Source organism: Hipposideros armiger, unplaced genomic scaffold (genome assembly GCF_001890085.2).
Source record: "Hipposideros armiger isolate ML-2016 unplaced genomic scaffold, ASM189008v1 scaffold_284, whole genome shotgun sequence".
NCBI lineage: Eukaryota > Metazoa > Chordata > Mammalia > Chiroptera > Hipposideridae > Hipposideros > Hipposideros armiger.
The window spans coordinates 42,625-65,190 of record NW_017731634.1 but is presented as its reverse complement, the minus strand read 5'-3'; the positions used below and the strand labels follow the sequence as shown (position 1 = coordinate 65,190).

Sequence of the window (22,566 nt, the reverse complement as noted above, 5' to 3'; positions counted from 1 at the left end):
AGATGCGCTCGGTCCTCACTCGCCTCAGTATCGCCATCTGTAGGTGGAGGCGGGAGGAGCTTTGGCGGCTGGGCCTCAAAGTCCTGCAAACACACGCCTGGGGGGCCGGGGCTTCTGGGGGCACGTTTCTCCAGCGCGAGGTGTGGAAAGTTCCACATGGCCCTGGCATAGGATTGGGCAAGGCTCGCCTCAGCCCCGGGTGAGAGTGTATGTGCATATTTTCAGGAGAAGGAGCCTTTCCCCCCAGCACATGTCGGATCTTGTTGGCATTTCCATCCGTTTAATCACAGGCTCCGGGAGATGCTGTGGGGAATACCAGCAGGATGGAGGTCTTGCTCCGAGTGGGACGGGTTATCTTGGAGCTGAAGCCAGGCTGCATGTCAGTCACTTAGCTCTGGGTGAGGTCGCACCCAAGCCCAGGCATGCCTGCGAGAGAAGATCAGGGAGTTTGAAGTTTCATACTCTATTTTTAAAAAGTCTGGTCTTGGTGTTCTCCTGGGAGCACCGGGGCGCTGGGGGTCAGAGCAGACACCCCCCAGGGCAGAGGGAGGCTACCCGAGGGGGCCCTGGCTGACCCTCCCCGGGTGCTCCAAGCAGACCCCTGGAGACCAGGCCCCGGGTGCCCAGCCTGCACCACAACGCAGTAGCCGACAGGGTGACAAAACAGACTGCCCTGCTCAGGGCTTCTCTTTCAGCATGGGGGGCAGAGCGACAGGGACCACGCACAGTAGATGCCGGGAGAGGAGAGCACAGAGCTGAGGCCTCATCCCAGGGTGCAACACCTCAGCCCCCCACGGAGGCTCCTGCACCCAGCACCCCTCCAATTCAGATCCACACCCTGGTCCCAGGAGGAAGCCATGGCCGAAGCTGTTCGCCCCACTCTCCTCAGAGAGGAGGCCACACAGTCAGGCTTGGTGAAGGGCAGGCTCAGACCCCAGCTCCCGACCTGTGGGCCTTGCTGTGTGGGCTCAGCGCCGTCCCTGGCCAGGAGGGGCCAGCCAGGCCAGGCTGCTGGGGGGGCTTTCTGGGCAGGTGGGCTCTGAACAGGGTCTGGATGCTGGGGGCAGAGTCCATCTGAGGGAGTGAGAAGGGGCTGGAAGGTCCAGGTGGTGATCAGCCAAAGGCCACAGGGTGTGGTGAAAATGGAGCCAGCAGAGACCTTGCGCTGGGCTTGCAGTGGGCGGCTCAAAGGCAGGCACAGAGGCCAACCCTGAAGGGGTGCTGAGAACGCTTCGTTCAGACTGTTCACTCAGGGCTGGGATGGCGGGGGGGGGGCTTGCATTGGCAAGGCCTCAGTGCAGCATTAGATGCACATGGGTGCTGCAAGCTCACGGATCGGGGACATAGCAGATGGGGCAGTGTGGGGCCTGGCACGGCGCCAGGACCCAACAGCGTTTGGACAGAGTAGAGAAGGCAAGGAAGGAACTTGTGGAGCGTGGGGGGGGGGAGCCCACCTTCCACATCTGGAAAGGTCACAGTAGACTTTGCTTTGTGTATGAGCCTCTTGTTTTCTTTGGAACAGCTTTGAATGTCTTTGTTCCCCATTGTCAGGAGTCTCCAAAGGGATGGAGAGCTCCCTTAGCACCAACTCAGCAGCCAGGCCGCCTTTTCTGGGCATTTGGGGGTCCCCTGGGTGGTCCTCCTGAGCCCGGCTGAGGTCCCAAAGCGAGAGGAGCCTGGGCAGGAACCCAGGCGGCTGTCTCCCGCGGGCTGCTGTCCACACAAAGCAGCCACAGGCTCAACATGTAGCTGGGAGATGTGCTAGGTTCCAGAAGGACCTCCCTGGGGGTCAGGGTGTGAGACGCTGAGCAAGCTTATCGAGGGGGCTGTGGAAGCCCCTGGCTGCAGGGGTTTTAAAAGGCGTGAACAGTTATTTTGGAGGTTTACACCCAGAGGAAGGCAGGGGCACCCCCCACCATGCCCCCAATAAGAAAAACCAAACCTGACCCTTTAGTTCCTTCTGCTGTGGTGGGACCTTAAATGCTGCAGCACACAGAACCCCTCTTCTCTTAGAAATGCACACGCACCCTCTTGGCCTCAAGCGGGGCCCCTCCTGCAGGAGTGGGGACACAGGCACAGCCCAGGGAAGGCGCCCCTGAGGGTCAATCCGGGCTTCTCTAGAATCCTGCATTGAAGCCCCAGCCCACTGCCACGGGGCAAACCAGCACCAACACGGGCACCCACAGGACCCTACTGCTCAGCCAGTGCCATCAGAGTGGGCCCTTGAGCCACACAGCCACGCCACCTGAGAAAGGCAGGGCTGGGATAGCGCTGGTAGGGTTTGGGACAGGTGGGGGTCCTGGGCACTCCCTGGAGGCAAGACCACGGCACTGCTGGGGCCAGAATGTGGCCTGTGTCTGCTGGGAAGGGAACAGGGCTCTTTGCAGAGCTGCCCTCCTCCAGCCTGCCAAGATGCTGATAGATGCTATCTATGGGCATTTTAAAGAGCTGAATGTGTGCAGGTGCTGCGCTAGTGCGCGTACGGGTCCTCTTCCCCTGCCGGCATGTCTTCTGTGGGGAGAGGAGCTCTCAGCCAGCAAGCGCTTTCTGTTGCATCTCTCTTGGAGATTTGCCGCACACACCGGCTCTCCTCAAGGCTCTGATAAGGTCTGCAGGAGAGCAGCCCACTCGTGCCTACGGCACACTTTGCGCACCGTGGGCTGACCTCTGGACAGCTGCCCGCGTGGGCTGCGTGTGTCCTGGAAGCTCAATGGGCTCTTAATATAGAAATCAGAGATGGAAGTAGGGAGAAAGCGTCTGCCTGGGTTGTAGAACTCTGGTGAAGAAGCGATGTCTGCTCACCAGGAGCTTCGTATCTCTGATGTCAGACATTCGTGTGACGGAGCCTGGACCATCTGGGCTGTGAAGCAGCTTTCTCCCGCCTACCCCAGGGGACGCTTCTCTGCTCCCCGGACAGCCGGAATTCTAGAATTACGTGCCTGGTCCTGGGTCCCTGTTCACGTTGGTTGCCAGCTGCCTCTATCACTACTGGACAGGCTCCTTTGCACTTGTTTGAGTCGCTTTGTCATTTCTGTTTCTTACTGAGTCCCTTCAGATCCATTCTGGGTGTGGAGGGAAGGCCACACACCATGACCAGCTGGTACATTCTCTGCAGAAGGGGACGTGGGCCCAAGCGGGCCAAGCTGCCAAAGAAGGTCAACGTCCTTCTAAAGCCAGACCTCCCAGGGGACCCACTCAGACATGGGCCCTCGGGGCCTTGGCTGCGCTGCAGTGTGTGACTGTGTCTCCTGGCCAGACCTTGAATGAACAGTAAAAACACTAAAAGCATAAAGAAATGTAAACGAATGCAGGATGAGTAGGCTGGCCTTCCCCTGGCTTATAAAAGAAGGAACCAGAGCTGATGCGTTTCCTCGACTGCCAATCATGCCCTGCTCCCCGGGGAAGGTCGGGGAGGGGTCGACAGTCACATCGGCAGACACGCTGTGTACTCATGTGCTGGCGCCGTTCTCAGCTCTTTAGGGTATTAACTACTGGACCCTCACAGAAGCATGGGGCGCGAGCCCACCATGGTGTGTGTCACAATATTCACCACCCCACTCAAGAGACGTGGCAGAGGAAGCCCCGGAACTCGGGGACAGATGGAGAGAGCCTGGAGGCTTCTAGGAGGAGGTGGGGAGATACACGGCATTCCAGCAGGGGCACAGCACGAGCCAAGGCCCTGTGGTATCCAAGGCGGTCTGGGAGCAGGGGCTCCCTGGAGGCAGTTAGCACCGCCCGAACACGCAGGGCTTCCATCTGAACCTCGTGTCCTGCGGCAGGGGACAAACAGGTGCTTCTTCCGTAATCAGTGGTTCAGCCCAGGGTCCCCTAGCTGACCCCACTCTCTCTCTAGCAAGCCCCTTCCACCAGGTGTGTCACCTTGAAGCTGAGCCTCTGGGGACATAACTAGAGTAGCGTTAAATGTTATTGACAGGTGTTTTCGTTAACTCACACACTGCATCGCCCTCAAAACCCCAAGGGCCCGTCTGAGTGGGTCCCCTGGGAGGCTTGACTGCAGAGGGACCTTGACCTTTGCTGGCAGCTCGGCCTGCTGGGGCCCCTAGAAAAATAATTTCCACCCCGAGCGCACTGCGTGTGGCATCCACGTAGAACGCATGCTCAAAGCCGGCTTCACTTGCTCTGTCTGGACATCCTGGAGCTGCTGGCGTGGCCGTGGACGCTGGGAAGCGGGCACTCAGGAGGGAGTCGGGACACAGACGTTCAAAAGTCATTTATTTCCCATTTATTTCCCATCGACGGCCCCAAAATCATTTGAGGCGGTTTACAGATTTTAAATAAACACGTAAAGGGTAACATGCAGCTCACCATGGAAGGGCCGGCCCCGTGGAGCAGGAAGGGTCAAGTTCACTGGCGGTTCTGGTGGAGGCAGAAGAGGGTGCGGGGCAGACGCCCCTGCCCTCACAGGGAGCTGGCCGGAGCACGAGGGGTGTGCTGGGCCTGCAGGAGTTTTGAGGTCTGTTTGCGTTTGGGGTCTGTTTCGCTCCACCCTGAGTTTCCGAGTGTCCGGTTGGGTGCTAGGTGCCACGCGACAGGTGGGAAATGGCTTATGTCTCTGGGGTTCTGGGGTCTCTTGTTCACCCCTCCCTGGTGCTCAGACTGTCCTCTGAGTGAGCGACTGGGGGTCGAGGGCCCCTCCCTGCTCCTTGGCGTGGCTGAACCCGCCTGGTTCCTCAGCTGCAGCCCCAGCCGTGTTGGGCTTTTGGGTGATGCGGTGAGATGCGTGCACAGGGCAAGATGGCTCCCTGGACCTGGGGAGTGTCCTGGGCAAGGGCCACTCCTCTTGCTGGGAAGTCACAGGTTACAGCATTTCTGGACCCTCTTGACCCTCACAGGAGGCCCCAGGCTGGCGACATGGCGGCAGGTTTAAGGTGGGTTGGAGCTAGGACAGGTCACCCCCAAGGACAGCCCCCTCGGGCCTCTGCCCCCCTCCGCACGGCTCCAGGAAAGCATCCTGGTTCCCCTGGGACTCTTGCATCCTTGGCAGAGGCCATCTCCCTTCCTTCCCTAGGAAGCGGGACTTCCCAGACAGTTCAGGACATCCATCCAGGGGGCGGGGCCTCTGCTCACCCCTCCCCATCCGGCAGCCTCTTCCCTCTGCAGACCAGTGGCCACAGCCCGAGGTCTCAGCCCCTAAACCCATCCCGCGCGTGTTCTGCCCTGACGCACGCACGTGGCCCCAGGGAGACAGCCTGTGAGTGCCTTTGGCTGACATGGAGCGCAATGCATGCACAGGACGCCTGCATGGAGGGCAGGTCTGACCCCCGGTGCCCCTGCCCAGCCTGCTGCTCCCAGCTAGCAGAGCGCCAGGACGCTTTGTGGGGCAGAAGGGCCGGACAGCTTGGAAGGGCTGCCTGGCCCTGGAGTCAAAGGCTCGGGGCACTGTCCTGCCCTGCTGGGCACAGTGAGGATCTGCCTGGCCCCTCCCAGAGCCCCTGCCCACCAGCCACCTGGCCTCAGAGGCAGGCCTGGTGCAAATCCTCTACCTGGTCCCTGGAGGGAAGGCCCCCCGCCAGCTCCCTCACCCCGCTCACTCGCTCGCTCGCTCAGGCCCTCCTTGGGTCGGGCCCAGGAGCCCTGCACGCACATGTAGGCACATGTGGGCCGCCGCGGGCCAGGCGTGTCCTAATTAGCCCACTCTCTTGGGAGTTCTTATTGAAAACAAAACAAACCAAAAAAGTCCTGGTTTTGCTTGGGTTTCTGCCTGCTGCCAAGTGGGTATCGCCCTGGCTTCCGGGGCCCCTGGTTCAGGAGGGACCTCCACCCACCCGGGGTGTCTACATTGCCATGGTGGGCCTCTGCCCAGTGTCCAGGCTCCGCTACCCCAGTCCTTGGTCCGCACAGGGCTGGCCCCGCACAGTCCCCCAGCTGTGCAGTTTCCTATGGGAGGGGGGCTTTCGGGAGCCGTGGAAAGCTTCCTAATAGGTGGGCACACCACGGCACTCAGAGCCCAAGCACAGAGCAAACAGGACAGAAATCTCTGCCGCCTCCTGGGGGTGCAGGTGGAAGCGCCCCTGGGAAGCAGGACCCACGAAGGGAGCAGCGTCCGCCCGGACAGTGCCACTGTCATCCTGTTCCCCTAGGAGGGATAGCCTCCCAGGCACCCGGGCCACAAAATGCCACTGAGCCTGCATCTCAGAGGTCCAGAGACGAGAGGGCTGTGGGTCTGGAGGGTGGACAGGGACGGAGGGGTGTCTGAGTTTGCGGCTGCAGAGCAGTTTCTGCCCGTCTCATTAGCTGCCCGCGTGCGCGGGGCCTGCCTGCTGGGAGCCTGACTCCCTCTCGCTCCCGGGCTGCTGGGCGTAGAGATCCTATCAGCCTGTAGGTTCAGTGAGTAATTCTCTGGCACCCGCTTCAGATCAGCAAAGAATGTGGACAAGTTAAAATCTGAACAGCATTGTCGTGGGGCTGCCTCCTGTTTCTCCTGAGCCGGGAGCCAGTGGCAGGAGGACAGACCTGGAGCCCAGGGCTGGGCTATGCCCACTCGGGCACACATCTGAGGCCAGGACGGAAGAAGGCTACCTGCAGCTCCTGGCAGCTCAGGGCCTCAACTGGCAGGGCCTTGGCTGTCACCTGGAAGAGACAGGAAATCATGGGAGACTCAGGGGGTGGGCAGGCTGGGACCCCCGCCATCCCCGCCCCAGGAACCACCAGGCTATCAGCCTCCAGCGAGCAGGAGGGGCCAGTGCACATCCTGTCCCCCCACCTGGAGAAGCCGTCAGCTGCCATCACACTCACCTCATTCATTCACTCATTCATTCGTCTGCTGCTCCACTCACTCGGCAGGCCTCTTGAGTACCCACTTTGTATTGCGAAACCCTCTGCACCCCCAAAGGGGGTGTTAATAATAATAATAATACTTGCGATCCCCGCGTGGGCCTGACAGACTCTGACTGAGGATCCAGTCCAGTTCCGTCCAGCGAAAATGGGATCTGAGCACATCCGTGGTTTTACGGTTTTACATTGTCTGGGAGCCACACTAAGAAAGGCGAAAAGAAACAGATGGAAATAATTTAATAATTTGTTTAGCATATCATCACCTATGCTCGATTCACTATGTAACCAACGTGAAATTTTGAATGAGACATTTTATTTTACGTTCTTTTCACGGCACTGAGTCTTTGGAACCAGGTGCCCCTAAGCCCCCAGCACAGTGCGATTCGCACCGGCCACGTCTCATGTGCCCATGTGGTCAGCGGCTGCTGTATAGGACTGTCCCATACATGGGGCACCTCAGTGACAACTTCTGTCCGTGTGGGCCCTGCAGTCCAGTCGGGCAGACAGAAGCCACGGGACCACAGATGCAGTGCACTCCCACTTGGGGCTGCGAGACCACTGAGGGCCCCACCCAGCCCCCCGTGAGTGGGGGGTGCTTGTTCTATGTCTTCTCAGAGGGGCACTGTGGCTCCCTCTCCCCTGCAGCAGCCCGGGGCCAGGAGAGGTGAGGCCCTTCCCTCTGTTATGTGTGAAATTGCTTCACTGAGTTGTACGCTACATGACGCACCACACACCCACTCCAAGTGCACAGCTCAGTGGGCCTCCACTGTGTCCATGGATGTGTGGAGCCATCGCTGCAGTCAGCTTGGGAACATTTTCAGCCCTTCGAAAGGAAGCCCTGCACCCCTTTAGCCTCTAGCCCCGGCCCCCAGCCCCTGACCACCCGCCTGCCGCTGTCTCTGATCCACCCTCCTCCCTGGACTTCCTATAAGTGGAACCACACAGTATGTGAGTGTGTGTCTGGCCTCTTTCCCTCGGTGGGTTTTGCATTTCCTCTGGGTCGTAGCATGTATCCGACATTCAGTTATTTTAAAGGTGGAGTAAGAATATGTCATTGTACGCGGCCACAGTTTGTTCATCCATTTGACCGATGGTGGGCGTGAGGCTTTACAGGTGAAGGCACAGGAAGTTAGAAGGCGGTGGGGAGCCCACCACACCGAGGTGGGAGGGTCTGCCTTGCAGGGGGACCCCCGTCCCACCGTTAGATGGGTCCCTGGGTTTATGATGAGCTGTAGCTCTGGAGGTCCAGACAGAAAAGCCACCAGCTGCCCGGGGCCACCGGAGGGGTCAGTTGCAGCCTCGCCCAGTGTGGCCATCCCCAGGGGGGACATGGTAGGGCCTGGAGCTCAGTTCCTCTGCCAGGCCAAGATCCGTGCTGGGTCGCAGTGACCGTCCTGGGGACTGGATCCTTCTGGGAACGCCCATGCCTGGCCCCCCAGGAGGCACGGGCCGTGGTGTTGGTAAGAACCTGCCACCTGTCATCTACCTCCCCCTCAGTCATCACTTCAGTTTCCTCCAGGCTGGGCAGCCTTCAGGAGAACATAGTCCCTACTGAAAAGTTTCCTCCCCAGGACAGAGGGGGGTCTGGGGGCTGCAAAGACCCTTGTCATGGACGCATGGGGAATGTGTGCCTTTGGGTGGGCTGAGCTGGAGGGGACTCCAGGTTGTAAAGCCCAGTCCTGCTTGGAGGAGAAAATACTGGGGTGCAGAGAGGGGCTGAGCCCTGGGCTGGGAGAGGCGGAGGAAGCCGCTCTCGCGTTTGCACTTGGAGGAGGCAGCGAAAGAGGCCGCCTTCCCTGAAGAGGCGCAAAAGGGCCCCTCTGTTGCTTCCTGGGCTGGCTCTGTCCCGCCACGGGGACCCCAGGCCCTCTGCCCGCTAGCGGGAACCCCCAGTCCACCATCTCCACTGGTCTCCGAGGTTCCGGCTCACCACCTCAGCCACCACATCACTCCGCCTAGTCACTCCCACTCCGTGCCTCAGTTTCCTCATCTATAAAACAGAGATACCAGAAGTGCCCACCTCAGGCCTGTGGACAGGGTTAAGTCAAACCTGGGAGCCGCCCTGACACAGACAAGGAACGATTTCGGCATTTTCAGGCAGAGGCCATCCGACCACGGCCAGCCTCTCGGTCCCGTCTGCACCCGCCTCCTGCCTGGAGCCTGGATTAGGGAGAGGGTCTTCCTTGCTGGTGGGGTCAGATCTGCTCTGGATTTGAGGAACCACATCTCGTGCAGCACCCCCTCCCTCGCTGGGGACCCCCTTAAGCTCCTGGTGGGGGCTGACCCATCCCCAGGCCCCGGATCCCACAGAGGGTGACCCAGAGGACACACCCACATAGGGCAGCTCAGAGCTCCTGCTCCAGTGTGTGGCCTGGGGGAGGAGCTGGGTTCCGGTGCCCGGGATGGGCCGCGGGTGTGGGCCATGGAGAGCTGCCCGCAGGAGAAATGGGCTGTGGGGCCATTCTGAAGAAGATGAGAAAGCCCACCTTACAGAGGCCCTCGGTAAGTGGCTTTGGGCTCAGCCACTGACCTTCAGCCCCCACCCAGCCCCACCACCTACATGGCCGGATCTAGGGGCCAGATCTGGTCCCCCAGGGCCTCCCAGGCATCCCCTGCACCAGAGGCCAGGGTGTGTCCACTTTGCACATGGGGACGCCCTCTGCCCCAGCTCCTGGGGTCTCCCCACTTTTCACTATAACAGGGGACTTATATTATTATAGTCTGGCCTGGTGCTGCCCTGGAGGGTACAGCTGGAGCGCGGGAGGGTGTCCTGGGCTGGGGGCCGTCCCACAGACAGTTCCCTCCAGGCGTGCTCAGTGGAGCCCCAGAAACCCTGGCACCCGGGAGGCTGATGGAGCGGGGAGGGCGAGGTGAATGTGTCAGTTTATCCCCACACAAGTAGTGACCTGTCAGGGTGGGGGGGACCAAGGAAATATTTGGGATGACGGAGCCGCTGGCCCTTTAAGGCTCCTGTAACAGGACACCTCCCTGACGGGACGGGCCTGGCCTCCACTCTCCAGCCTGACTGTGTGTCTCCCCTCCCACTTCCCGCCAGCCCCAGTTCAATTTGCTGAGCAGTACCATGGACCAGATGGGCAGCCGGGCGGCCTCGGCCAGCCCCTATACCCCGGAGCACACGGCCAGCGTGCCCACCCACTCTCCATACGCGCAGCCCAGCTCCACGTTCGACACCATGTCGCCCGCTCCAGTCATCCCCTCCAACACCGACTACCCCGGCCCCCACCTCTTCGATGTCACCTTCCAGCAGTCCAGCACAGCCAAGTCGGCCACCTGGACGGTGAGTTGTGCCCCCCGCTCTCAGCGGGCATCTGTGGGACGCAGGGCATGGGTGGAGGTGCGTCCCGGGCACGAGGGAGGGCCAAGCGTGCCCGCTGTCCAGCTGTCCGCACAGGGTTCCCACCTGGCCCGTGCCGCGCCACCGGGAGGAGTGTCAGGCAGGAGGCGGGGCTCGGGCTGGGCAGTCTGGGCGTGTTCACCCCCGGACGTGTGGCCAGAGCCGGCCAGGCTCCTGCAGGACCCCAGAGGGGATGGACGTGGCTCCCAGCAAGGTCCACGGGGCAGCGGCTGGCCCTGCTCATTGTGACTGCTCTGCAGACGTCTCTGTGCTCAGGCGGGGTTCTGCTTTGAATCCTGTCCTGCTTATGCAGGAGGCAGGCAGCTCTGAGGCCGGGCCCACCGAGGTAGCCTCCTCCAAGCAGTGCATGATTGGCAAGGAGCGTCCGGCGGTTGGCGGATGTGGGCTTTGCCCGCACGCACGGTCTCTGTGACGGGCGTGAGACAGGGAGGTCGGGGAGTGCCACAGCACTGCGGACTGAAGGTCCGGCCCCCGCTGGGATCATGCCAACTTGGATAGCATCCCGTGCACCTGCGACCTCCGAGAGCTGGGCCCTGTGCTAAGTTCTTCGAGTTTGTAGTAACTCTTGAAACTGTCCAGCAACCCATGAGGTAGAATCTATTATTGTCCCGTTGTACAGCCAAGGGGACTGAGTCACGGGGAGGGGAAGTGGCTTGCTCGGAGCTGTGCAGATGCTAAGTGGGCGTGCTGGCTCAGGAAGCAGGGGCTGGGCTCCCGGCTGTGAGTCCCTAACCACAGGGCTGCGTTGTCCATTTTGCAGTTGGGAGAGCGAGGGCATGCCAGCCATGCCCACTGGCAGGGTAAAGGCTGTAAGGACGCTGAGACCCCCGACAGCACTCAGGCTCACCTCCGAGGGTGGGGCATGCAGGGCATTGGTGCCAAAGGCAGCCCCAAGGTCCTCTGGGTCTCTTGCCCACCCTCAGAAGGGAGAGCGTGAACCCTGCTCTGGCCCCCAGCCCGTGCACACCTGGCAGCCCCATGCGGCAGCACCACCGCCCCCGGGGAACAGCAGCTGTGTCCCCGCCCCCGCGGGAGCAGCGAGCAGGTGACCCCAAGGCTCTAGCACTTGAAGGTGTGGGAGCCCCACTGGCCTGCTGGCTGAGGCTGTGGTTTTCCCTGCTTCTGGGGGGCCGGAAGTGGGGCAGAGCCACAGGGAGCCTGGGTCAGGCTCTGCACGCGCCAGTCCCAGGTCTGGGGTCCAGGCCATGGTCCCCTGCGGCTATTTCTGGTCCTTTACTCAGGCTTTGGGCTCCCCCAGGCGCTGGCTCAGCCAGACTCCAGGGTCTCTGTTGGCTGAGGGACAGGGATCACTGGCCCGGTCAGGGCCCACTTCCCTCATGTGTAAATTACTGCTCCAACGCTCCTCTTCATGGCGGTGACGGGTGACGGCTTAGAGGAGATGGTGCCTGTGTGGGCTGAGCACAGTGGGAGCCAGCAAGTTGTCTTTTTTGTTATTTCCTTGGCGGACGGGTGATGGGGCACCAGGAAGCCTGGTCCTCCTGGACCTGCCAGAGGGTCGTCTCCAGTCTCTGTTGCCTGTGGGGTCCTTGTCCCCACACCTCAGCTTTGCAGTCTGCTGGGTGATGGGAAGCCAGGCCCGGAGGCCCCCGAGGCACCCCCACTTGCACACCTCTGGCGACAGGAGGCTCACTACTGTTCCTATTCCATGTTCAGACTTGTTCCCTAAGCCCTTTCTCTCCCCTGTAGGGGGAAGAGTCCTGGCCCCTCAGGCACTGAATTCTGTCACCGGGGCCTGGAAGGCACTGGGGAGGTCCCGGCTCCCTTCCTTTCTGCTGCTTGAGGATGCTGGTGGGGCCTTTGCAGGGTCTGGGGGTCTTGCAGCGCTTTGGACGGTCTGAGCTGGTCTCAGGAGGAACAGAGTTGCCTCTCTGCTGGCTGCGTCCCCCATCTGGGGGGCCCTTCACCACAGCTCCCCAGGGAGTGGCCACTGGGCCTCAGGGGCTCATGGCTCGGTCACAGTTGTCCTGGCCCTAAGTGGCCCCATAGAGGCCGTTTGCCCAGGATGGAGGCAGCCCTGACCAGCCACATCAGAGGGCAGGAAAGGCTCAGCTGTGCCCATTGGCTCTGCCCGCAAGCTCCAGCCCCCGTGCCGCCCCACACCGGAGCCGCCGCCCAAGGCTCTCTGCTCTGGAAGCTGAGCTGAGGGGAGGATGCTGCCACCAGCACCCACGGTGCCCCTCCCAGCCCTTATCAGCGCAGGGGGTGGAGGTGGGACAAACATCGATAATGAGATTTTTGGCACCTCGGTTCTCTGGGAGCAGACCCCCCACAGGCTCCTTTTCCAGGGAGGGTGCGGGCGGGCTCTGGGTGTCTGGGTGCGGGCGGGCTCAGTGCAGGATGGGACCACTGGCAACCGCCTGCTCATCGCTCTGGGTGTCTGGCCGCAGGCGCTGCCCAGACTTGCTGCCCAGGCCTCTTCGACACGCAGTGTGCAGCCCCCGCCATGCCAGCCGGCTGGTAACTGATAGATAATTCTTATTTTTCTCAAGTACAATTCCAAATTGACTGCTGCCTTCACTCCTTTTCCGGCTCAGGAAAAACACCCTCACCAGCCCCCAAGGGACAGCAGCTGTTAATGGGGTCTTTGGCCAAGGCCCCTGCAGGTTGCCCCAGCTGGGCAGTTCATCTGCCCTGACTGGCTTGCCTCGGACATCACATCATCTCACACCTGAGCTCCTTGGGCACTGGGGGGTCTGGAGCCCTCAGCTCGCAGGCCTGCATGTGCGTGCTCACGTACAGACACAGCACACATGTGTGAACAAGTGCACACACATACCCACATGCACACGTGCAGGCCTCTCCTGGTCGCTGCCCAGGGTTCTGACGTCCCCCCAATCCCGGAGGAGGCCAAGAGGAGGTGGATCTCAGGTAGCTGAGCAGCCAGAGGAGGGACTGGTCCTCCTCCTCCAGGAGGTTGCAAACCAGGGACCAGGGACAGGACAGGGTGAGGTGGGAATTTGGCCAGCGGGGGCACTGCCCCGGGGGGAGGGGTAGAGCTCCCCACCAATGCTGGCTGCTGTGAGCGGTCCTGGCAGTTGCGGGGCCCATCTGGGCTTTGGGGCGAGGCAGACACAGTGAAAGCACAATGACGAGCGGGCGCTGATGTTTCTTGGGCCAGTGGACGGTAGAGCCAGGAGCCTTTGTCCCTGTTCCGCGCCCTCCCGGGGATCCTGTGGGGGTCAAAGCAGGGGCAGGGCCCTCAGCAGTGCTCAGCCTGGCCTCTGGGTCTGATGGCCACTCCTATCCCAGGGTCCCCCACGGGCTGACAGTGATGGGGACGGCGGGTGACAGGAGTCCTGAGGAGCAGAGAGTTGGAGCAGCACAGTGAGGCGTCTGGATGCTGTCCAGCCCGGCTCAGCCTCTTCCAGCTCCCAGGCTCACCTGGCCAGGGAAGAGGTCTGGGGGAAGGCTCCAAGGTCAAGCAGGAAGGCTTGGTGTGCCCCCTGGCCCAGCCTCGGGGGCACCTCCAGAAGGCCGAGTGGCCCTGCCACCAGTTTGCAGGGCTGGTGGCCTGGGGCAGGTGTGACGGTGAAGTTGTGCAGAGTGCCATGGCACAGCTAGTCCCTTAGGACCTCCAGACAGCCAGACAGCCTGGACGCAGCCCCCGAATGACCTCCAGCTGCCCCCAGGCCAGGCAGGGTGTGTGTGTGTGTGTGTGTGTGTGTGTGTGTGTGTGTGTGTGTGTGTCTCAATCCTGGGGGCCGGCGCCGCCCTCCCGCCCCGGGAGGCACGTGTATGTGGAAGGCAGGCGGGAAACACAAAGCCTGCGCGGGTTCCCTGGGTGGAAGGCGGCTGAGTCAACGCTAATGGATTCGAGAGAAAACTTTCCAGCCCCTCGGAGGTTTGCAGGCAGGAAAATAATAGCAGAGGTGTCCCAACACGACCGCGGTATCAATTGCGTTATCCTAAAAGTTTATGGAATGCATAAGTGGAATTAATACCTTTTACTGGCACCAGGAGCAATTATGCGTGTTTAAGCCGAGGGAAGCGTCCTAACAGTGTTTATTGTGGAGATGAAACGCGGATCATTAGGGGGGAACAGGAGCACTCGGAGAGATCACCACAATTGCTGGCACCGTGTGGAGTTCTGCTGGGGGGCGGAGGGAGACGCTCCCTGCTAGCCTGTCCTGGCTGGTGTCAGCACCCCGGCTTATGGCCTGAACTGGGGTCAACCTCCTCTCTCTCTGCCCTCTCCAGCAGCTGGGGTAGCCCCTGGGCCTGGAGGTCACAGACACAGAAGTTGGCCTTGGAGCTGAGTGGGGCCACTTCACAGCCCCTGGTTCTTGCAGGGACACACAGGAGGGTCCTTGGGAGACAGCAATCAATCCCACAGGTTTGGGGCTGTTGGGGTGAGCGGGGGGGGGCACAAAACAGTCCAGATTTTATGAGGAATCATCTAGTCTCTGGAATTGTTTCCGACATGGGGATGGGCCCGTGGACCCTGGGTGTCTGATCGTAGCGCTGACAGAAACATGGCAGGGCCCCCACATCACAGGTCCCACCTTAAGCACCCTGGGTGCGTGTTGTAGGCTCTTGTGTTCACTCCACTTTGTGGATGAGGAAACCAAGGCTCATAGAGGGCAGGTCACTAGGTCACCTGTCACAAAGGGAGTGGCTGTGCTTGGCCCCTGGCGACCCGGCTTAGAGCCACTCACTCCACAGGGGTCAGATGTTTAGAAGCCAAAACTCTGCCTCAGTGCTTCCCTGGACCTTAAAAGTTTCACTGAAAACTTCAATTCCATTCAACTGGAATTAAAAGCTGAAAAATGGCCACTCCCACACACTCCCAAGCCCATGAGAGACCATGGGCTCCAGTTCCACTGGCCGGGAGTGGAGCTGACTTAGAGTGAAGAGATGGCGCTCCCTGCTTCCCAACCACAGGGTGTATCTTCCACGGTGGTCCCAAACTGGCAACTTAGCTGCAGCTTCCGTGGCAGAAAGGTCAGAGGCAGGAGGGCCCCCCACACAGGGCTCCCCACTGGAGCCGATGTGACAGCCCTACAGAGAGGCCAGCCTGAGCACCTGCCACAGCTGGGGCCATAGCCTGGCCTCCCTCCTCCACTGCCCGCAGCCACGGGCAGCTGGTCTGAGCTCCAGCCCTGCGGCCGTCCCAGAAGCTGCAGGACAGGGAGACGGAGCTGGCCCAGCTGGGCCCGCCCACACCAGACCCACGGCAGTGTCCAGTATGGTGAGCCGTGGTCAGAGGCTCCGGGGACGGTCCTGCGAGCGGAAGGCGCCGCTGACCCCAGCACCCAGACCGGGTGGGCTGACCCTTGCCATCACAATGGCTGACAAGGCCAGGCCAACTCAGAAGATACAAGTGAGGTGGGGGCGACGGTAGTGGGGGCTCCTTCTCCCAGTGGGTCCACCCTGCTGTGGGCAGAGCTGGGCTGGGTCGTTCTGTGGCCTGGCCCACAGCCCTGCTGGTTGGGTCCGTGCCCATAGGCCAGCCAGCGGGTGCCCACTCTAGGCAGGGATGCCACCTCCTCCAGGTGACCTCTGTGGGGTCTCCAGCTGGCAAAGTCAGAAACCAAGCTCACGGGCAGAGTGACTTATACTAGGACCAGACTGAGGCTGAGCGTGGCGCGGCGGACACCCTTGGAGTGGGAGGGTGGCCGCTGGTGGGAGTTCTGAGCTTCCCGAAAGCCCAGCTCTGTCCCCAAGGACCCAGAGCACATCCTGCTCGCCCCTCTGGCCGCTCCTCGGGGCCCGCCCGTCTCCTGTTGCCCAGCTCCTGACCCGCTGGCCTGCTGGGTCTTCACTCTGCACCACAGCCCTGGTGCCCGCTGCCTCTCTCCTGGGTCAGCTCAGTGCACACCTGCTGCCCACGTCCCCTACCCAGGTCTTAGCCCAGGACTGAGCCCCTGGAGGTGTCCAGCCTGCAGCCACATGTGGGATGAGCAGACCCAAGGCCCGTGGTCGGGGACACGCTGTTACCAGGCCACGAGAGTCCTGGGGGCTCCCACTCACTAGTTGGGGACCTGGTGGAGGACATCTCAGGGCAGGCTTCCCGGCTCCTGAGGGGTGTCCTCCATCCCCAGACCCGCCTCTCCAGAATGGGCAGCTTCTTGTGCATAACCTCTGGGACACCCCCGGACAGTGCTCAGGGTCACTTGGCACCTGCAAAGCGTGTTTCCACTTCCTGTTCATCCTCCTCTGGGCTCCTGGTGAGGGGTCCCCTGGCCGTCAGCTTGCGTGGGGGTGTCAGCCGATGCATCTGTGCCTGTTCCCGGCCCGGAGCTCCTCGGGGATCTCGGCAGCCTCTTTGATCCGGCATGTCTGCCGGGCCGGGCACTGGCCCCACAGGCGTCCAGGAGTTCCCTGCAGCCTCCAGCCACCAGGCCTGTGGCCAAATTGGGGAGCTGCCTGGGTTTCCTTGTGCGTGTGGACCCTCACTGCCTTTTGTGGGTGCTGTGAAGCATGCAGGGATGATTGTCACAGGCGCCCCCACCTCCTCCCCAGTCTGCTGGCTTCACTGTGACCCCATCCAGGCCTCCCTTACATCTGTCAGAGCCCACCCCATGCTCCCAGAAGCTCTCCCGTGAGTGAAGACACGAGAGTGAGGCAATAAAACTGTGCAGTGAGGGGGTGGGAGGCCCCATGAGGGGCTGGAGCTGAGTGTCCAGTGGCTTATGTCACCCCGGGAGGCCCCTCCTGACCAGGAAGGAGGGTAAGGGTCCCTTACTGGGGGGACTGGCATTGGGGACTGGTTACCTGAGTTCCCTGTGAGTCTTGGGGGGGGGTCTCTCTGTGAACCCACAGAGCCTCTTGCCAAGGATTCTGTGGAACTCTACTGGGGTGCGGGGCTCTGGCCTCAGGGGTCCTCCAAGGGGCCTTAACCCAAGAGAGGAGAGAACTGTGGCTCTGAACACGCATACACACAGGCGCACACACATGGAAAGCTGATAAAAGTGGGCTCTAAAAAAATCATTTAGAAAATAAAAGCCCCCACCGCAGCCCCGTCTTCCAGAATCTGTTGTAACAGAGTCGCCCAAGCTGGTTAACGGTATTTGCGGTTTGCAAGATGCTACACGTCCCTGGAAAATGACAGACAAGTTATTATCACCTCTCCACTCTCCTCCTGCCCAAACCTGCCCGTGCCGGGCACCCAGCTGCTGGGGAGTGGGCGCAAGGAAATTAACAGCCTCTGCAAGGAGCCCACCACCCTCTTGCCCAATGCCCCCCCCCTGCACCGCCGCCAGCCCTGCAGGCCGGGGCTCCCAGCCAGGCAGGGCCATCGTGGACTGGGGGCTGGGGTCCCAGGAGGGAACCTGGTGGGGGAGGGCAGGGATGGGCATACCCCAGCGCTCGGGCAAACCATTTCCTGTAAGCACGAAGGAATACACGCATCCCGGGGCAGGCAAGTCTAGACGGCTCTGTGTCAACAGCCGAAGATAAATAAGATTTTATCAGCTCAGAATCTGTTGAAACACATCCATCTAGCGGTTCTAGGGAAGGAGAGGTGGGAGGGGGGTTGGGAGAGAGGAAGTGTCTCCACGTGACCTTTTCAACAGAACAGACAAGGACCCAGGAGTCCTCCTCCCCGCCCGGTTCCTCAGCGCTCTGGGAGGAGGGGACGCAGCTGAGGCGGGCGTGGGGGCTCACACCTTCTTCCTGGGCTCAGGCCTGTCGCTCTGGGCCCTTTGCCCCACAGGCCACACTCTACTCACCCCAGGTTTGGCCATCCCAGGCTCCCCTCCTCCCCCACAGTCACCTGTGTCACCACCTGATGCCTCCTGTGTCACCCTACTTGGCCCTTGCCGGGGTGGGGGCCGGCAGGTGTGTGTGCCCGAGGGCACCTGAGCAGACAGCCGGGGCAGCACCGGGTTGGGACCCACTGTGGGGAGCGGGACCAGGCCCAAGGCCTGCGGTGGCCTCGCCCAGCACGCGGGGGGGTGCCCCCCGCTCTCCACCCTGGGGCCTGAGCCCGTTCGCCGCTTGCCCAGGTGAGGACTTGCCCACCTGGGCGGCTCGGCGCTCGCAGCCAGCCCAGCTCCGGGAGGGCGGGCCGCGGCCGGCCGCGCGGTACCAAGGACAGCTCCCAGCGGCTCCTCCCCGGGGCGGGGCGACCACGGCGCGCCCCCGCTTGTCGCCTCCGGAGCCGCTCCTACCTTTGCCCGCGACCTCGGGCGGGAAGTCCAGACCCCACAGGCACCGCTGGGCCCCCCACCCTGCCTGGGCTTCAGGGGGACTCGTGCACCGTCCCGGCCTGGGCTCGGCGGAGAGCTGCCCTGAGTCCCATCCCTCTGTCCGCCGGAGCTGCCGCCTCTGCCGGCGAAGTGAGACCTGGGCTTGGGAGGAGGCCGCCAGCGGGGCTGGAAAGGCTCTGCAGCAGCGCCCCCACTATTCGGACCCCAGGGGCTATCGGGGGGCTGCAGGGGGGCTGCAACAGGCACCTCGGCTCAGCTCCATCCCTGTAGGCGCTCGGCTGATGGGCCAAGGGGCCCCCCTCCCGGGGGCCCTCCCTAGGGAGCTGTGTTGGGGCTGCCCGGGGAATGTGGCCGGCCCTAGACCCCCGTCACTTCTGCCCACCCGCTCTAGCCCACCTGGGCCCCGCCTTGGTGGGCCTAATGACCCATCTCAGGTCATGGGCAGCGCAAGGTCAGAGAACTAATGGGGTCCTGTGAGGGGTCAGCCGGGAGGGGGGCCCCATTCGGCGCCTGCGCCTCCCCATCCGCGGCCTCTCTGAGGGTCTGCATGCCCCCTCCCCAGCCCAGGGCACTGCACTCCCGGGACACCATCCCAGGCACAGGGTGGTGAGCTGCCCTGGGCTCCAGGGACCTCAGGGGACAGAGCCTCAGGGAGGGGGCAAGCCCCGGGGGCGTCTCACTCCCGTCGTGATGGGAGGAGGGCGGGGCTCATCCTGAAGTCAGTGCAGAGGGAAGTCGAGCAGAGTCCCAATCCCTGGAGGGCGGTGACCCAGCCCACTTGTCACCATGCCCCCTAGAACCCCACTCCACGGAAAGGTTGATATTTTGGACAGGGAGGGATGGCTCACACTGCGTGGGGCCGAGGGCACTGGGGACCCCTTGCTCCTGGGCGCAGGGTGAGCGCCATCTCTCCTTGTCTCCACCTCCCTTGCTTTTCCTGTACTTGGACTTGCATGAGGCCCTGAGGGCCCACTTCCCCTCGATGGCCAGACAGACAGCACTGGTAGCCAGCGGGGGCCTTACGCTTTGGGGTCAGTTCAGGGTGCCAGGCCCCCCGCTTCCTTGGCAAAGGTGGGCTGGGACCAGCTCCTTCCTGGTTCTGCCAGCAGCTCCCTGTTTCTGGCCTGACCCCCAACGGTACCACGGTGAGGTGTGATCGGGCTCTCCAGGGCCTTGTGGCTGGGGTAACTCTGAGTCACTGGGGGCTTATGGGGGCACAGGGGGTGTAGGGTGGGGACAGAATGTATCCTGTGAATCTCAGACCTGGAATGTTCCCCCTCCGCCCCCGTCTCATGGGGGAAAGGAGCATGAGGAGCCTTGGATTGGTCCCCAGAAGCTGGTCGCTGGGGATCAGCCAACCTGGAAATGAGCGTGGTGCCCTGTGGGCACCAGCAGCATTATCTGTGAATTCATGAGAGCCGGCCTGGGTCCTCAAGTGGGTGACCTGGACCCCTAGGCGCTGCCTGCTGGGCCAGGAAGGGCATCACCCGATCCTCCCTGAGGCCGGCTCCTGGGCCGGGGGTCCTGGGGCTTCATGGTCAGAGCCTGCCCACCCACCCCAGTGGCCAAAACCAGGCCGCAGCCATCGGCCCCACCCACTCCGTGCTCCAACGGCTCCCTCCCGGAGCTCAGGTGCACAGGGACACCGGGTCCATCCGAAAAGTACACGTTTCCTCTGCACAAATGTCAGAAAAGCCTAACCCCGGGCTCTGAAAACCTGAGACTCCATGATGCGAACCCCCACGTCAAACCCCTGAGGTCTAGGGGATAAGCTTCACCGTGGGAAAAGCCAGCCTGGATGCAGGCGGCTCTGGCTCCGAGCCTCCCCTCCCCGCGTCCAGCAGTTCCCTCCCGATTTCCTTGCCTTTACTGTCCTCATCCCAAAAGTGAACATCATGGTACCAACCTCTGCAGCTGGTGAAACCCACACAGACGGCGCCCAGGCCTGGCTGCAGCGGGCACCAGAGCAGCTGCTCTCACTGTGCCCAAACCAGCCATCTGGCTGCTGCGAGGGCCGGCGGCCATCCCAGAGCTGGGGAAGGGAGCCCTGACTGCAGTGGACAGCCAGGCGCTCCCCACAGGGTGGAGCTGGGACTGCGGCCTCATCCCAGCCCCCTCCCCTCCAGTACTCCCCGCTGTTGAAGAAACTGTACTGCCAAATCGCCAAGACGTGCCCCATCCAGATCAAGGTGTCCACCCCGCCGCCCGCGGGCACCGCCATCCGTGCCATGCCAGTGTACAAGAAGGCAGAGCACGTGACAGAGGTCGTCAAGCGCTGCCCCAATCACGAGCTTGGGCGGGACTTCAACGAAGGTGAGCCCCAGCGCCTGTGCCCAGGGGCCTGGGAGACAGCCGGGGCTGGTGGGAGAGGCTGGCGGTGTGGGCCCAGCTCCCCCCCGAATTCCTCCCAGCGCCACCTGGGGCCTTAGGCATGGGTGCCCACAGCAGGGCAGGGCAGGGCAGGGCTGTTGGGCCAAGCACCCCAAAGGCACCAAGGCTGCCGGCCTGAGTCCAACCTGCTAGGCCCAAGGGGCCCTGCCTTGTGGTCCCGAATCTGCAGTGATGCCCCTGGCACCAGGGTGGTGGGCCCCAGGCTGGGCACCTGTCTGAAGCAGCGTCCCCTCCCGGCAGGACAGTCTGCCCCGGCCAGCCACCTCATCCGTGTGGAGGGCAACAACCTTTCACAGTATGTGGATGACCCGGTCACTGGCAGGCAGAGCGTCATGGTTCCCTACGAGCCTCCGCAGGTAGGCTGGGCCAGGTGGGGCTGGGCACTCAGCCAGTCTTAGGGCGGGGCTCCCAAGCAGAGACCCTCGTGTCGCCTCGGTCAGCTCACTTATCTATGTCTTATCCCCGAGTTAAGTCTGTGCCATGGAGCTCCGCCCTCTCCCTCAAGGCCCCACCCCTGCCTCCACCTTGCCCGTGGGCCCTCTCTGGGCACTGGCCCCCCATCTATAGTGGGGTGGGGCCGACCACCTCTGAGTTCAGCCCTCATCTGTCCTCTCTTCCCGCCTGTCCATTCCCCCTCGGGACTCGAGGACGGAGGGGCCGAGGCCTGGAGGACGGAGCCTGTGGGACGGAGGGAGGGCGAGGCGGGGAGGGGAGGAGGGGAGACCCATGGTCAGGGGCACATGCAGGGCCTGGAGGTGAGGGGTGAAGGCTGGACGTGCAGGGGGCGCTGCAAGAAGTGGACAGGGGTGGACAGACCCCGAGGGGTCTGACCTTGACCTGAAGGCAGAGGTTCTGAGAGTGCCACTCAGGGGCTGATGGGGGAGCCTAGCTGGGGTGAAGAGCTGAGAGCGGACAGAAGTGAGGGTGCAGGGACCAAGGGGCATTGGTGGGATGGGGGGACAGCACAGGAGGTGGACAGTGGGTCCCAGCTCTGGGCCCTGTAGCCATGCTCTCCAGGGTGGGTAGGCGACCTTTACTCTACCTGGTTCGGAAAGCATCATCTAGACCCCCAAAGCTGTACCTGGTCCCCCAGGCCTCCAGCCCTATACCTCACCCCCCAGGCTCCCCTGGGCCTAAGAACAGCCTTTATGTCAGTGGGACCAAGGTCCGAGGTGGGGTGTGACCACCCTGCCCGCCCACCCTTCCCGGTGCCAAGCCTGACCAGGAAAGCTGCGCTCTGCCGCCCCCTGGTGGCTGCCACGTGCCAACGGTTTTGTGAAAGGCTAGGTTTTCCTAAGCCAGTGATTGACTTTCATACCCTGACCCAGGGAGGCCATGACAAACGTCCATTTTGTGGTCCCACGTGGTCAAGGGTCCTGGCTCACGTCTCAGCACCCTGGGAAATGAGTGCGTGCTAGGCTTGGGGTCCACTTGAACTGCTCTGGTCCCTCCCTCTGCCAGGGCAGTGCAGGGCACCCTGCTGCCCAGGAGAGCCCACAGTGGGCAAGCACACACCTGTGCCCACAGAAGCCTGGCACATGCCCACTCACACCCAGTCTCCAGGGCTTGATGTCCAACCTGTGTCAGGGGAGACGGTCAAGGCCACCAGACCACAGCACTCTATTCCACCCAGGAGCAGAGGCCAGGTCTGAGTTTACTTGGTACCCAAAACCTGCACTGCACTTGACACTCAGTGTGCTGCATGGATGGATAGGTGCACGGGGAGATGGGGGGATGGAGGATGGATGGATGGCTGGATGGTGGGTGGGTAGATGACAGAGGACCACAGGGAATGGCCCAGCCCCCAAGCCTACCCAGAGCCAGGACCAGACC

General features: G+C 62.2%; 1 protein-coding gene across 3 annotated transcripts in view; it reads left to right on the top strand.

Annotated features, from left to right (window-relative positions):
- Nucleotides 1-22,566, top strand: part of TP73 (tumor protein p73) — a 53,276-nt gene that overhangs the window by 22,700 nt on the left and 8,010 nt on the right. For all 3 annotated transcript variants that reach the window (XR_002125750.1, XM_019658568.1, XM_019658567.1), the window contains exons 4-6: nucleotides 9,851-10,093; nucleotides 20,469-20,655; nucleotides 20,974-21,089. Coding sequence is in view for 2 of the 3 variants with exons in the window: in XM_019658568.1 (XP_019514113.1) it covers nucleotides 9,851-10,093; nucleotides 20,469-20,655; nucleotides 20,974-21,089 (546 nt within the window). In the remaining variant the exon portion in view is untranslated. The remainder of the gene's footprint in view (nucleotides 1-9,850; nucleotides 10,094-20,468; nucleotides 20,656-20,973; nucleotides 21,090-22,566) is intronic.